The 15,301-nt window shown below is 42.7% G+C and overlaps 1 protein-coding gene across 4 annotated transcripts in view; it reads left to right on the forward strand.

The window, feature by feature from the left end:
* Positions 1-15,301, forward strand: part of SPTBN1 (spectrin beta, non-erythrocytic 1) — a 209,084-nt gene that overhangs the window by 55,504 nt on the left and 138,279 nt on the right. For all 4 annotated transcript variants that reach the window (XR_011646105.1, XM_058278571.2, XM_004454230.5 and 1 more), the window contains exon 2: positions 8,708-8,902. Coding sequence is in view for 3 of the 4 variants with exons in the window: in XM_058278571.2 (XP_058134554.1) it covers positions 8,755-8,902 (148 nt within the window). In the remaining variant the exon portion in view is untranslated. The remainder of the gene's footprint in view (positions 1-8,707; positions 8,903-15,301) is intronic.

The following is a 15,301-nucleotide window of genomic DNA, read 5'->3' on the forward strand; positions in this document are numbered from 1 at the left end:
GCTTCCCAGCCTTTTCCCACCATTATTCCCTTCCCCCATCAGGAGTCTTTTAGATATTTTTTCCTCATTGCACACTCATGAAATTTTAATACCACAGATGATTTATGCCTGTGCTTACATTAAAAAGAGTACCCCCTCCCCTGCTTTGGGGGCAATACTGTCCCCATTAAGAATGCATGAGCTAGGAGCAGGGATGCTGCCTGAGGCAGTAATTAGACTTTGAAGAGGGCTAATCCATTTCCTCATTTGTTTATGTACCCGGGTCCATTAGATATTTCTCTGATATGGACCACCATTAAAGGGCTGTACCTCAGAAGGCAGGCTAATTTAGAGGCTCAAAGCTAGGGCTTAGGAGTTACATACTTGGTTCAAACCTCTTCACTTCTACATTTCCTTGCTGTGCCTCCACAGGCAAAACCTTTGTTTATTCATCTATAAAGTGTGTTTTAGTAATAGTATCTACCTGAAAAAGGTTGCTGGGAAGGACTGTAATGAGAAAGCCGGGCATAAGTTAAGCCTTCAAAAAAAAATTAAGTTGTTTTTAATAGTGTTAGAATTTTCTTTGGTTGTTAGACTCTTTATCTCTCTGCATTTTAAAGATTGGATTGGGGGAAGTGGATGTGACTCAAGTGTGATTGGGCTCCCGTCTGCGTCTGCAGTACGGGAGGTTTAAGGTTTGATTCCCAGGTGCTTCTGGTGAAGGCAAGCTGGCCGGAGCAGAGAGCTGGCCCACGAGAGTGCTGGCCTGCATGGCGAGCTAACCTGAGAGTGTTGGCCTGCGCAGGAGTGCCGGCCTGAGTAGAGAGCGGGTGCAGCAAGATGAAGCAACAAAAAGAGAGAGAGACAGGAAGAGATGCAGCAGACCAGGGAGCTGAGGTGGTGCAAGAGATTGAGCACCTCTCTCCCTCACAGGAAGGTCCCAAGATCAGTTCCCAGTGCCGCCTAAAGAGAAGACAAGCAGACACAGAACATCCAGTGAATGGACACAGAGCAGACAGCAAGGAGGATGCGGGGAGAAATTTAAAAAATATATATTGGATTGAGTCCTTAAGGCTGTGGATTCAACAATGATAAAGACTTAGATGTTGAGCTCATAGCGGAGTGACTTGATCCAGTTGTTTAACCCTTTGGACCCCAGTTTCCACATTTTTGTTCATTAAGATAAAAAACACAAAACAAGTTAGTTCAAATATGGCAATAATTCTAATAAATATAAATGAATTATACTTACCCATTATATGATAGACTCTTGCATTGGATTTAAAAAATTAAAAGGTCTATAAAACAAAATGACTCCAGAAGGTTAAAGTGACGCAGACAAAGATATACCAGAAACATACTACTGTCAGAATAGAATCCACAGCAAGATATGTTAGTAGTGATTAAACAGAATATTTCATAATGTTAACAACCCCTAAGAAGGTAAAATAGTTATGATCTTATCTGTAACCAGGGAATTACAAGGAAAATCTGATAAATCCACAATCGAACTGGGAATTTTCAATATATTCTGACTTTGATAAGTAAAATAGACAAAAGATAGTACAATTCTAGAGTATTTGAAGACCACCTTTATTAATGAGGTTTAATTAAGTAGGTCTTGGAGGATTCTTCCCTCTCAAAATGGCCCCGATTCTATGAATTTTGACTCTAGTTTGCACAGTTACAACATGCTTTTTCTATACTAGAAGTGTTCCTGTAAAGGAACCTGGATTATTTTTAAAGTGAATAATACTTTTTTATAAAAGACACTGTATGCGTGTGGCTTTTCTTGTGTTGTTAACTAACATGTTAGGACTTTTCACATATATCTTGGCATTTGTGGATTAAAAACTGTGAATGTTTAGGATGGTATCTTTAGTCATTTTGTGGAACTAGCTCTGTGAACCTGTGTCTTATTCATCACAGTGGCTCTGGATTTGGCCTCCTTATTGGCTATTTTACACATGCTGCAGAATGCCTCAACAGACAAATTGTAAACAGTGTGTGAGTCTCTTTGGGTTTTTTTGCAATTGAATGGTTGAAAGGGTTATGGCAGAACTTTCTCAGGTGTCTAATTTGAAATTTTGAAACACTCTCTTTTGGTGCCTTCAAAGTCCTGAGCAGTTTTGTTGTGTGTTTTGTTTTTTTTTCTTTTCTCGCTAGCACACCAGCAGTCAGTGTATTTCACCAAGTCTTTTATGAGTAAAGTGGGAAGGTTTTAAGTGTTTGCAGAACATTTGGATCTATGAATTCTGCCAAAGTAATTGTTAGCACATGATTTTCCTTCTCAGAAAGGATTGGTAAATGTCGGTCACCATCTTCATTTTTATTTTCTTAAGACTTTGAGATTGAGATTTAAGGAAATTTGTGTGTTCCAAGGAAAATTCATTTATTCTGTTTGTTGCTTTACTCTCTGAAGCTTGAGTAGTTTAGCAAAACATAAATTATTTTCATGAGTAAAAACTAAAATAAAATTTAAAAACTAAATTTTAATATATGTATAAGAAACACCTTATTAAAAGTGTGTTTTAAACATTTAACTTCCTTCAAAGCAGAGTGTCTGCCACATCTATTTAGCACACAAGAGTATGTTTTGGGCCTTATGGCTGGTGGGGATAGTAGCAGAATGATGGCCTGAACTGACATTGCCCCTCTGACCTCACCTTCCAGTAACCATTCATCCTCCATCTACCAGCCTCCCACCCAGCCAGCCCACAAACAACTAGCAAGCCCTTCATGTTTCTAGGCCTTGTGCTCAGAGTTGGGAGATACAGGGTGATGCGGACTTGACCTGAAAAGCGTATGGCCTGTTGAAGATAAGTGACTAAAAATTTTATAATTGTGAGGCAGCCTTATAATAAGATTAATGATAGAGATATGTTAAAGTGTCTGGAAGGGAGTACTTGGCGCCAGCTCTCAAAGGTTATCTGATTCACACCAGGTGGTGGTGGTGGTGGTGGAGGAGGAGGAGGGATTAGGGAGGCTTCCTGGATGAGATGATAACTGAACTAGGAGTTCCAGGTAGGAGGATGTTTGGAGGTGAAACAAGAGCATGAATTTTGCCCCAGGAGCTACTAAACCTTAGATGAGAGTGGACAAGAGTCATGACAGCAGGCTGGGGAGATGGGCAGGACCCCTTCACGAAGGGTCTTGTTTTCTAAGGGTTCTGGGCATTATTCTGATGTCATGGGGGAGCCAGCCACTGCTGGATTTTAGTTGAGGGAATAAAATGATTAAAGTTGTATTTTAAAAAGGGTCCCTCTGGTGGCAATATTAGGGAATAGACTAGGGGTTAAAATTGGAAGTGAAGCTCTTGAGAAACTATTGCTTTGAGGTAAGTCATGAGATTTTCTGGAGGTGCAAGCAAACTTGGGGCATGACTATAGGGGGGAGGGTGAGAAATGAGGGTGATTCCAGGTGTCTGGCTGGGGTAACTAGAGGCAAGGGTGCCATTCAGTGAGGGAACAACAGTGGGAGGAAAAGCAGAGTTTGGAGGGAGGAGTTTTGAGTTTGGTTTTAGACACAGAGTTGGTGAGTGTCGGGGTATGACCGCACTTCACTGTCCGGGGAGCAGTTGTATACTTGGGTCAGGTGAGCAGGACAGGGTCTGACTGAACCTGGTGGAGGGTACTTGTCAGCACAGGGTAGGAGTCACAGACAGGGTGTGGGTGATGCCCCCCAGGAGATGGTGTAGAGTGAAAGAAGAGCAGGGTGGGAGGAATCTTGGGGACATCACACAGAAACCACCTATAAAGAACAAAACATGTGAATTTACCTGATACCTGTGTGAAATGGAAGATAGATTTGGCATCTTGGGAAGCTGTAGAACTCTGGTGCTGTGCCAGGTATTGACGTCCAGAATTTTAACCCATGTTGATGAGAGCTCATAGAATACTTCTAACATTTAGAATGAATGGAAATGCCCCAGTTTCTTTCCTAACGGTTATGGCCTTGTTGTAGCCTATGCGAGACCTGTGGAAGCCTCATTGCCTCGCAGGGCTAGGATAATGCTTTCCTCATTCATTTCTGTCTTCTTTGGAGAAATAGATTATGTAGCTGCTTATTGAAGCCGAAAATGGTATTTCTTTGCATCTTTTAGAAAATGGCAGTTTGAAGGGCTTGCTCTAGAGAAGAGTGATTTGAGGAGTCCTTGGTTTTATTGGTCCTTATTAATATGTTAACAACTTTTTAGCTGTCTTCTCCAAACCTAACACACATGTGTATTACCCCTCTGTCACACAGGGTGTTATTGACTTTTTTTTTTTAAATAAAGATTTGTTTATTTATTTAATTCCCCCCTCTCCCCGGTTGTCTGTTCTCTGTGTCTATTTGCTGCGTCTTGTTTCTTTGTCCGCTTCTGTTGTCGTCAGCGGCACGGGAAGTGTCGGCGGCGCCATTCCTGGGCAGGCTGCACTTTCTTTCGCGCTGGGCGGCTCTCCTTATGGGTGCGCTCCTTGCGTGTGGGGCTCCCCTACGCGGGGAACACCCCTGCGTGGCGCGGCACTCCTTGTGCTCATGAGCACTGCGCATGGGCCAGCTCCACACGGGTCAAGGAGGCCCGGAGTTTGAACCGCGGACCTCGCATGTGGTAGACGGACGCCCTAACCACTGGGCCAAGTCTGTTTCCCTGTTATTGACTTTTATTCATTCAAGGCATTTAGGGATTATTTCGTGAGCTCCTGCTGCAGTGGTCAGGTCAGGTGGAGGCTCCGATGGCCCTTCTGAGGAGGGGACACTGCCGTGGCTCATGCCGACCGTGCACTGTCCTCTCAAGCTCCAGCATGGCCAGCCTTCTCTTGCCTCCCCCTGAGCTCCCCACAGCCTTTTAAGAAGTACGGGTTACTTCACGGCCGCTGGGACATGCACCTTGGGAAAATCCAGCCATTTATAGATAACCTCCTGGGGATACCTGTATGTGTGATGTACACTGTCCTCACAGCTGGCACAGTTCCTTGTTAATGTGGAGTAGACGATAATTACGTTTGTAACATGCTGGATTCCCCATGCCATGGGCCCACTCTTGCACGTTCTCCTTGACTGACTGACCTTCACCCTCAGATCTGCCCTTTGCTGTCAGTTCCCTGGAAGGAAACCTTCCTGGTGGCCCTGGTGTGGATATAGGGCATGCTTCCCCCTCCGAAATTGCCCTGTAAAAAGGAGTCACTATGAAAGCAACTCTTTGACAGTAACAGGAAAATGTGAAGAAAAATGTCCCTCATATCCAAATTCTAGACACTCAAGTAATAAAACAACTGAGTAAAAGGAATAACTTACAGCACTGGTATTTCTTTTGTACACACAATAGTAGGTACTTTTGCTTCCCTTCACCTTTGTTTTGAGCATCAATCATGTTGTAATTAAAAGAACACTTAGGAAAAAATGCTCAAGTTCTCTAAATTATTTCAGGCTTCAGAAAAGAATTAACACTTGCTTCTTGAGAAACCTGTGGGAAGCAGTGAGTGATTTGGGACATGAGTCAGTGGGAGGGAGAGATGAATTGGGGAAAAGGGTTGTAGATACCAGAGTTGGAGCAGTGGATGGGTTGGGAGCTGTCCTGCAGGCTGTGGCGTGGCTGTTCTCCTTAGTCAGCAGGTGGCGCCAAATACCCAAAACTGATCTGGAGAGAGGTACACCATGCTTGGTTTCACCTTGGGTTGGGTTAAATCGCACTTCTGATACCTTCAGAAATTTGGCGCTAATGTCATTTCCATATCATTTTCCTAGATAGGCTATCCTACAAGGCCAAATTTGATATTGACATAGCCTGAAAAGTACCCGTTCCAAAGCCTTAATTACAATATTGATTTATATTTTGAAGGGGGTTATAATGCTCTGAAATGTTAAAAAAAAAACAACTATAAAATTATTCCATAGAATATGCTTTTTGGATTAGGTGTTTAAAATTTTTGTGTTAAGAGTTTCATAATTACATTGCTAATGTAGCATTAAAATGAGTTTACCAATAAATTTATATTGTTGGGCTTGATTATATCTGCTTGATAGGAATCCAGGATTTTACTCTCATCTAAGATTTTTTTTTTCTTTTTCAAAAAAGATGGGTTCCTTAGGAGCATACAGGCTATGTTGAGCCCCATTCTTGTGTGAGAAAACAGCTAGTGACAAATGAGGCATTTTTGTGCTTGTGCCACCAATTAAAAGATACAGTTAATTTGTTTTAGCTTTATTTGTTTACCATGCATGTGACAGGTGCTTATGTGCTAAAAGCTTCATTTGAAGCACAAGAGAACTTTTTTTGCCCTGCCTATGCAGCTTTATTTTGTTTAATTCCTTTGCAATGTGGCATATGCGAGAGAAAAAAATCAGCTCTTGGGTGGTGTATTAGTCAGCCAAAGGTGTGCTGATGCAAAATACCAGATGTGTGTTGGCTCTCATAAGGGGTATTTATTTGGGTGGGAGCTTATAGATACCAGGTCATAAAGCATAAGTACTTCCCTCACCAAAGTCTATTTTCATGTGTTGGAGCAAGATGGCTGCCAACGTCTGCAAGGGTTCAGGCTTCCTGGGTTCCTCTCTTCCAGAGTCTTGCTTCTCTCTGGGTTCAGGGTTCTTCTCTTCCTGGGGCTGGCTTCTGTTTCCTCTGTGAGCTTACTTCCTGGGGCTCGAGCTTAAGACTGCAGCATCAAAACTCCAACATCAAAAACTTCCAGCATCAAAAAGCTCCAACTCTGTCCTTTGCCATGCCTTTTTTCTGTGAGTCCTCACCCATCAAGGGGCAGGGACTCAGCACCCTACTGGTGTGGCCCAGTCAATGTCCCAGTCATAATTTAATCATGCCCAGTTACAGACCAGTTTACAAACATAATCCAGTATCTCTTTTTGGAATTCGTAACTATATCAAACTGCTGCAGGTGGTCGTTGCTGGGTGGTGGTCTGGTGTTTCATTATTTCACAGCCTGGTGGTCAGCGTGCTGACTCTAGTCTGTGTGCTCACTCTTGGTGCACATTGAGCAAGGCTGTTACTAAATGAGCATCCAGGCACAAAATCCATAATGGATTTTTGAATCTCAAAGCAGGAGGAGGGGAGCAAGTATCTTTTCTCCGAGGACATCTTCCTGCCACTAAAAAGGTGTGTGTAGGGGTGTTTTTCCCTTCTTATTAGCTTTGCAGATTAACATTAATTTACTCTGGTGGCTTTGGAGAGCTGACTGAGCCTGAGTCCCTGTGGTGAAATTAAGATGTGCAGGAGATTAAGCACAGCCTGACCTAAACCAACAGTTCCTATGGCTGCAGGTCTTCAGGTCTCTCCGAAGCACATCCACTTCTTACCACCCGGCCTCCACCATCTCTGAGGTAGCTTCCCAACTGACTCCTGCTTCTTTCCTCACCCCCAGTAATCTACACAAAGCACCAGGAATGAACTTTGAAAAGCATAGCTCCAATTATGTCTGTTATTTGCTGAAAATCCTGTACTGGCTTCCCATCACGCTTAGAATGAAGGTCTGACTCCTTACTCGGCTGACAGAGTCTTTCTCCACGTACCTCTCCAGCCCCGTCTCCTGCCCCCTGCCCACCAGGCTGTAGCACTTGAGCACCCTGGCCTTCTCTTTGTTCCTCTGCCATGCCATGCTGCTTCTCACCTGGTGCCTTTACCAGTCATTTCCTCTGCCTGGAATGCTATTCCTCTTGATCTGTGCATGACCTGTTTCTTCTCTACCCTGAGATGCCAGTTTAAATACCGATGCAGAGACCTGCCCTCACCAGTCCAAAATGGTCACCAGTCACCCCCATCACATCACTTTACTTTCTTTTAATTTCTGTAAACTCTCCTGTGTGCTTTTTGCCCATCTCTTCCTGTTCAGTAGGAGCAGGTCCGTATTTTATTTGCTGTTTTATCCCTAGCATCCAGAATAGTTTCTGACACATAGTCAAGCCTCAGTATATTGGGGTTGAATGAGTAAATAATAGGTGTATTGAAGGGAGAAGCTGTACTTTAAGGCTGAATATACTTCTTTTGAGTCTGAGGGGCATTGTGATAAAATGGACCAAACGTTGAGGCCTCATTTCCTGCTTCACATCTTTCCTTGAAAAATGCTGTGACCCTGGCTGGACCTGAGGCATGGGTGCTGATGTTGGTAGTAGATGTTGTAACTACACAATGATTTAAATAGTTGCAGATTTTTATTTACTGAGCACTTACAGAGTACTGGAACTATCCTTGGTGCTGTACACCTACTGGCTCATTTAATCGTAGGCCTCAGCTTTCTAATACTTAACGTATTAGATAAAGTAATAGGTGAGTTCCCCTATATAACATTTTCTGAATTTCCAGGAAAAGCTAAAAGATGATAGTTTATGGTGACACACGTTAATTATGGTGACATAACTATGTTCATTCATAAGCCCCCTATAGGTACTGATCCAGTTCTGAGGAAATTTTAAAACTCCCAAGTTTAAACTTTAGAAAGGAAGAAGAAACCCGCATTTGTTGGGTGGCCATCATCCACTTGGGCCTCTCAGCAATCTTTCGTGTCCTCCCACCACAATGTTTGGGGAAACTGAGGCTCAGAGATATTAAGTAACTTGGCCACGCAGGCCTTAAGGCAGTGCTGAGTTCAAAACCAGCTTTGACTGACTGCAGAGGACCTGTTCTAGACGTTTCAGTGCACGAGTTGTTCTACCTTCTACTCACCATGATCTCGGTAGGCTTCCTGGGGACTGTGCTCCTTTGGATCTCTAAATAAACTTTTCTTTTTCTTTCTCACAGAACGCTAAGGAGGAGCTGATGTGGAGGAGCAGCTGAGATAGTTCACAATGACGACCACAGTAGCCACAGACTACGACAACATTGAGATTCAGCAGCAGTACAGTGATGTCAACAACCGCTGGGACGTGGATGACTGGGACAATGAGAACAGCTCCGCGCGGCTCTTTGAGCGGTCCCGCATCAAGGCTCTGGCAGGTGAGTCTCCTTCACACCCATCACAGGTGCTTTAAAGTCCCCTTTATGGCTACCCGGTCTGAAGGGCATCTCACCTCTACTTGAGCATTACCCACTAGAGCCAGCTGACCATTTTGTAAGGTAGCCAATTCCGTGTCTGGAGAGCTGTCAATCCTAATAGCCGTAATGATTAAGCATTTAGAGTGACTTTTACAGAAATTCAAATGTAGTTGTATCATGCTCACCTAGGTTTTTAGATTTCACAATATTGAAACATACTGTACCTTATACACAAAAATGTACAAACTAAGCTGTGTACTTAGAGCTTGTATTAATTGGCCTGACCTGTTATCGTATAATACTTTCAATGAATGACCAAGATGAGTGGGTGTCTACACACAAGGGTTTTAGACCTGAAAAGCAGTTGCTTAGTCTGATGAGGACACAGTGCTAGAATAGATAAGTTCACCATTGATTCATTAAAATTAGCGGGAATGCATCTTTACTTTGTGATTTCTGTCGCTCCCTTATTGCTATAAAACAGCTAGAAACACACTTTTGTGATGGCCCCATATGGGGATGGGGGAGTATTCTGTGTTGAAATTGCCCAGGAAATCAGGAAAGGGTTCTTTCACAATGAAAACTTAATTTATGTAAACCAAGGATCAAAGCTGAGTGTATTCAAGATCTTACATCTGTACTTTGAGATTTCAAATGAAATTATGAACTTTCCAAGTGAGAAAAATTCATAATTTTTTTCCTAATGTCTTAAAATTAAGATATATAAGCTGAAGTCATGGCTTGACCAGTTAAATTTACTGTTAACTGTGAATATGTCTCCTTTTTGTTTGTTTGTTTTTTAGTAGATATTGGGGATTGAACTGGGACCCCGTTCTTGGGAGGCAGGCACTTGACCACTGAGCTATATCTGTACCCCTCTCACGTTTTTACTACATGTATAATAGTAATTTTATAGATTTTGAGGTTTATATCATTTAGGATTCTCTTCATTGCAAACAAAAGAAACCTTACCCAAAGTGGCTTAAATGGCAAAGAGAATGTATTGGTCACATAGTAGAAATATTCAGCCTTTAAGCAAGACTTTCTCCTGGGCTTAAATGGTCCACTTCCTGGATTTACTTGGTTGTGTGGGCTTCATTCTCAGGCAGCCTCTACCCCTCTAGTCCTCAGATGGCTGCCCCAGGTCCCAGGCCCTTGAGCCTGATGGACGTACAGCCGGATAGAGCGCGTCTTTTCCTCATTACTCTCACCATGGTCCTGGAGTCATTCCCACTGTCCTGTTGGATCTGACTCAGGTCATCTGCCTCTCCCAGAACCTCTTTTTCCACTGGGTTGGTGAACAGAATATATTGGTTGGCTTCAACTAATTAGGATGGTACCTTGGAGTGAGAGCTGCGTCTGTTCTATCCAGATAGCTAGAGAATTTGGAATACAACAGGGAGAGGGACAAGGGGAATGGATGTTGGGGATGCAGCCAACTAAATGCTACAGAAAAACTAGCTGCCTTAGGATATTTTGCCTCTTCAGTGGTGGTAATTTAAAGATCTTTCTCAAGCTTGCCTAATTTGGGGGCATAAATGAATGATCAATCATTTATTGGTCACTCTAGAATTGGGGCTTTATTTTCTAGCTCATTCATTAATATAGGACTTTATGGAAACCATGATCCTGGCTCGGGCTAGTAGATTGATTTGCACATTCATCTCTTACCTCTTGAATCTTCTTGAATCTTCATTTGGACCTGTAGGCCAGTACGGTAGATGGTGGCCAGTCACCTTTGATCATAAGTCATTTCCTCTCTGGTTCCAGGTTACTATGTATTATCTTCCTTTTAAGGACAATTTTCTTGCAAATTGCAAAGCAGTTTCTTGTTCTTTGTATCTCATTTTGCCCCAAAGTTCTGAAGGAGAGCCCCCACCTGTCCTTAGTGTTGATCAATTGTCCTACCCCTTTCCAGCATGTCTTTGCCTGCATGTGATCTAGGTCCCTGAATAATTGCAGTCAAGATAATAATAATCAGGCACTTTTTAAGGTGTTTAGTAAATGCACTGTTCTAAAAGCACTGTGTATTTTAACAGTCGATCCTGTAACAACTATATGAGGGGATTATTATCTACAGTGTATAGATGAGGAAACTGAAACACAGATTAAGTAACTTGTTTAGGCAAAGACCAAAAAAGAATGAAGGTCCAACAATGAGCCCTTGATACTAATGACTATGCTTGTGAGCCTGTGCACCTGAAAGAAGAACAAGGCCTAGAGCTGCAGGGTGCCTAAGAGTTACCTCCTGAGAGCCTCCATGTTGCTCAAATGTGGTCAGTCTTGAAGCCAAACTCAGCATGTAAATGCATTGCCTTCCCCCCCAGTGTGGGACATGCCTCCTGAGGATGAGCCTCCCTGGCACTGAGGGATTACTACCAAGTACCAGCTGATGATGTAAATAGAAAATGACCTTGAATGGAAGGGTCAACTGAGACCAGCAGAATATCTGTCTACATATAATACCAGGAGTTAAAAATGCTTTTTGGCCTGAATCAAGGGAGAAATGGAAAGGACAAATGAGTTTATATGGCTGAGTCTCCAAAAAAGAGCCAGGAGGTTATCAGAGGGGTTGCCCTTATGCACACCTCAGCAGAGTCCCAGAGACAGATAAAGTAGATACAACCCTGGGTATTGGTTCTTCTGAGGGCTACAGAGACCCACAGGTACTATGGACATGGCAGATGGAGTTCAGTGCCATGTCAGTTGGCCCTTCTTTGGAGTTTGTGTTTCTGTGTGATGGAGCTGGACTTAGATGTGATCTTTTTTCACAAGCCTCTCCTGTTACTTTTACCAGAACTGTAGTTGGTGCTGGGGTTTCATATATACCCAGGGGATCTGAATCTCTGGACTGACCATATGATAGCCAGGCCCTGAGCCTCAACAGACTTCAGCTCCTACACTCTAGTTTATTGGACTTATCCCACTCAGCTAACATGGAGTCGAAGAAGGTCAACCACCACACCATGGAGCCAGGAGTGCCTATAACTGAAAGCAGGAAGATTGCATTCAGCATCCATGTGGAATCTAAGCCCCCTCTTGATGTAGATGTGGAGTGGACACAACCAATCCAAGGTCCACAGGATGAAGGAATAGAATATGGATTAGAGTGGATTTACTGGTATTCTATTCATGAACTATAGTGATTAGTAATCGAAGAAAATGTGGTATTGGTGTGGAAAAGTGGCCATGGTGGCTGCTGGGTATGGGGAATGGGAGGAAGAGATGAGATGTGGAGGTATTTTCGAGACTTGGAGTTGTCCTAGGTGGTGCTGCAGGGACAATTACAGGACATTGTATGTCCTCCCATGGCCTACTGGATGGAATGTGGGAGAGTGTGGGCTATGATGTGGACCATTGACAATGAGGTGCAGCGGTGCTCAGAGATGTATTCACCAAATGAAATGAACGTCTCATGATGATGGAGGAGATTGTTTCTATGGGGGGAGGAGTGCGGTGAGGGGGGCGGGGTGTATATGGGGACCTCATTTTTTAAAGTGTAATATTAAAAAAAAAAGACAAAAAGAAAAGTAACTTGTTTAAAGTGACACTATTGGGGGAAGCAGATGTGGCTCAAGTGATTGAGCTCCCGCCTACCACTTGGGAGGTCCCAGGTTCAGTTCCTGGTGCCTCCTAAAAAGAAGACCAGCACACAACAGACAGACACAGCAAATGCAAACAACAAGGGGCTAGGGAGAAATAAATAAAATAAATCTTTTAAAAAAATAAAGTGACACTATTGATAAGTGACTGAAAGCAGACTGGCTCTAAAATGTATATTTTTCTATATCTAATAAAATTGAAATATGATATTCAAAGCTCATTGTTGTAGAGTATTGATAGTAGGGTAATTTAAATATGGAAAAAAACAGTTTGGAAGATTCCAGAATGTATTCAGACATGTTAAAAATATCTTTGGAAGACTCAGGAATGCACCCTGTGGCCTAGAAGAAACCGTGAATAACCATGGCAAGTACTGAAAAGAAAAGGTGCTACCTCCAGACTAAATGATGTTATTAAAGAAAAGAATTGCCTTCACTGCATCTAGAAGGTATCAGAAGAACTACTGTTTGCAGTCTGGTTAATGGAGGAAATAATCTTACTTCATTTTTCTGTGGGACTGAAGAAAATCTCTGTGCCTCTAAGGAACTATGTTCTGATAGCAGGATAACAGGGCAGTTCTGCAGTGTTGAGAGTTGAACAGTGGTTCAGGCATTGGATTCCCCTGGAGAGCTTGTTTAATGCACAGAATGCAGGGCCCACCCCCAGTTCCTGACTCAGTAGGTCCAGGCTGGGGTGTGAAAAGTTGAATCTCCCCCAGGTTCCCCGGTGATGCCTGGTAGAGGCTTGACGGTGGCCTGTGCTTCCCTGGGGGGACTGAGACCATTTCTTCTAGATCCATTCTTTGTCTAGGAACACATAAAGTACCAAGCTCAACAGAGTAGATAATCTTAAAGACACACTTGAAGGTGGGAGTAGTATGGAAGGCCAACTGCTGGATTTTGAGAAAAGGAAAAGTATCTTCCTGTCCCTTAAAGGTAGTTTAGTGACAGGCCCTCCATGAGGCAGTGCTGTTGTAGCACTAAATGCTTGTTCCAAAGTGGATTCAATTCTCTAGAGCAATAGACATGTTCATACCAAATCTCCTGTCTGCCTGTAGGATGCTTTGTATGTTTCATCTTCTCTCAACTTCCATCCTAATTCTGCGTAAGATTTAAATAGAAAATAACACAGGGATCCATCTTTTTAATAGTGTGTACATCTTATATTGGTAGGGTAACTTGTAAAGATACTTGTCTTTACCAAGTAGCTTTAAAGGTATGTATCTCTAGGGATATAGGGTGGGGTTAAACTATGTGGTATTACTTTTCATCTAATTCACAAATTTTTTTAAATTATTAGGCCACAATACATACACACAGACATACTTCCTGTGAGTTCTAAAAAGCATTCTTCTTGCTTTTTATATTACTTATCTTTATCCTTCCTCTTCATCCTCAAAATTTGCTTTTAATTTATTTAGAATGATGTTTCGTGCAGGGATGGTTTCTCTGGTTAGTGTGTACCATGTCAAATTTTAAAGGTAGATATCAGGCTTGTGATCACTTGTCACCTGCCAGTTTGTGGTCAGAAAAATGAATGAGGCTGGAGTTGGTCCAGTTCCATTGCCCAGTGTGCTTTGAATCTTTACATGCTCTTTAAATTTTTTTGCTTTAAAATTACCTGCATCACATCTCAGTCACCCATTACCTGCTCCAGCTCCATAGTAGCCAGAAGCACAGGGACTGCTCCCTTCCATCTTTCTAATCTAAATAGAGCATCTCCTGGTGAGACTGAAAACAGCTGCTTTTTCTAAACGGTGGAGAAAAGCATCATCTGAAAGCTTCCCCTTCATGCAAAGTTGGATGAAGAGGGAGTCTTTCACTGCTTCAGCTTTTAAAGATTTGAGACTTAGATATAGTTTACTAAAGTAATTAGAATTAATATTGACTACGACCATATGTGGCAGTTTGAAATTATTTTATGAATTCCAAAAAGAGAAATATTATGTTTGTAAACTAATCCATTCCTGTGGATGTGAGATGCATTTGATTGGATTACATCAGTGGGGCATAATTCATGTCGAGTCTCCACCCTCTTGCTGGGTCTAATATGAAGGAAAACATATAAACCCAGACAGAGGAAAACAGGGAGCTGGCATATTTGATTTTGCACGGAGAGAGGATTGCTTAAGCAAAACGGGGAGCTGGCATATTTGATTTTGCATGGAGAGAGGATTGCTTAAGCATGAAGGCCCCAAGAGGCTGGGCCCATTGAACAGTTCAAGAGGAGAACTGCCCTGCTGTATCCCTGATAGCTTACAGTTGAACTTGGGATGAGAGCAGAACAGCTGAGACTGATACAGGATGCTTGGAAAGAAACAAGCTTGGTTGCTCACAGCTGAGCTCCAAGAGATGGTAGCTTCTGGAGGGAAGGCAGAGCCCTCCTCAGAGATTGGCGGCCATCTTGCTTCATCATGTGGCAACAACTCCAGGATCAACACTAGCTGCCTTTGGTGAGAAAGCACCTCTTATGGTGCCTTGAATTGGCCTTTTCATGGCCTTGGAACTGTGAGCTTTTACTCCAAATAAATACCCTTTATAAAAGCCAACCCATTTCTGATACTTTCCATTGGCAGCCCTTTGGCAAACTAAATAACCACATATTACAAATTTATATATATTTATATAGAAAGGAGGCTGACAACATGTATACTTACGCTTTGGCACAATGGATAGGGTGTCTGCCTACCACATGGAAGATCTAAGGTTCAAACCCAGGGCCTTCTGACCCATGTGATGAGCTGGCCCACGCGCAGTG

Source organism: Dasypus novemcinctus, chromosome 17, assembly GCF_030445035.2.
Source record: "Dasypus novemcinctus isolate mDasNov1 chromosome 17, mDasNov1.1.hap2, whole genome shotgun sequence".
NCBI classification, from domain to species: domain Eukaryota; kingdom Metazoa; phylum Chordata; class Mammalia; order Cingulata; family Dasypodidae; genus Dasypus; species Dasypus novemcinctus.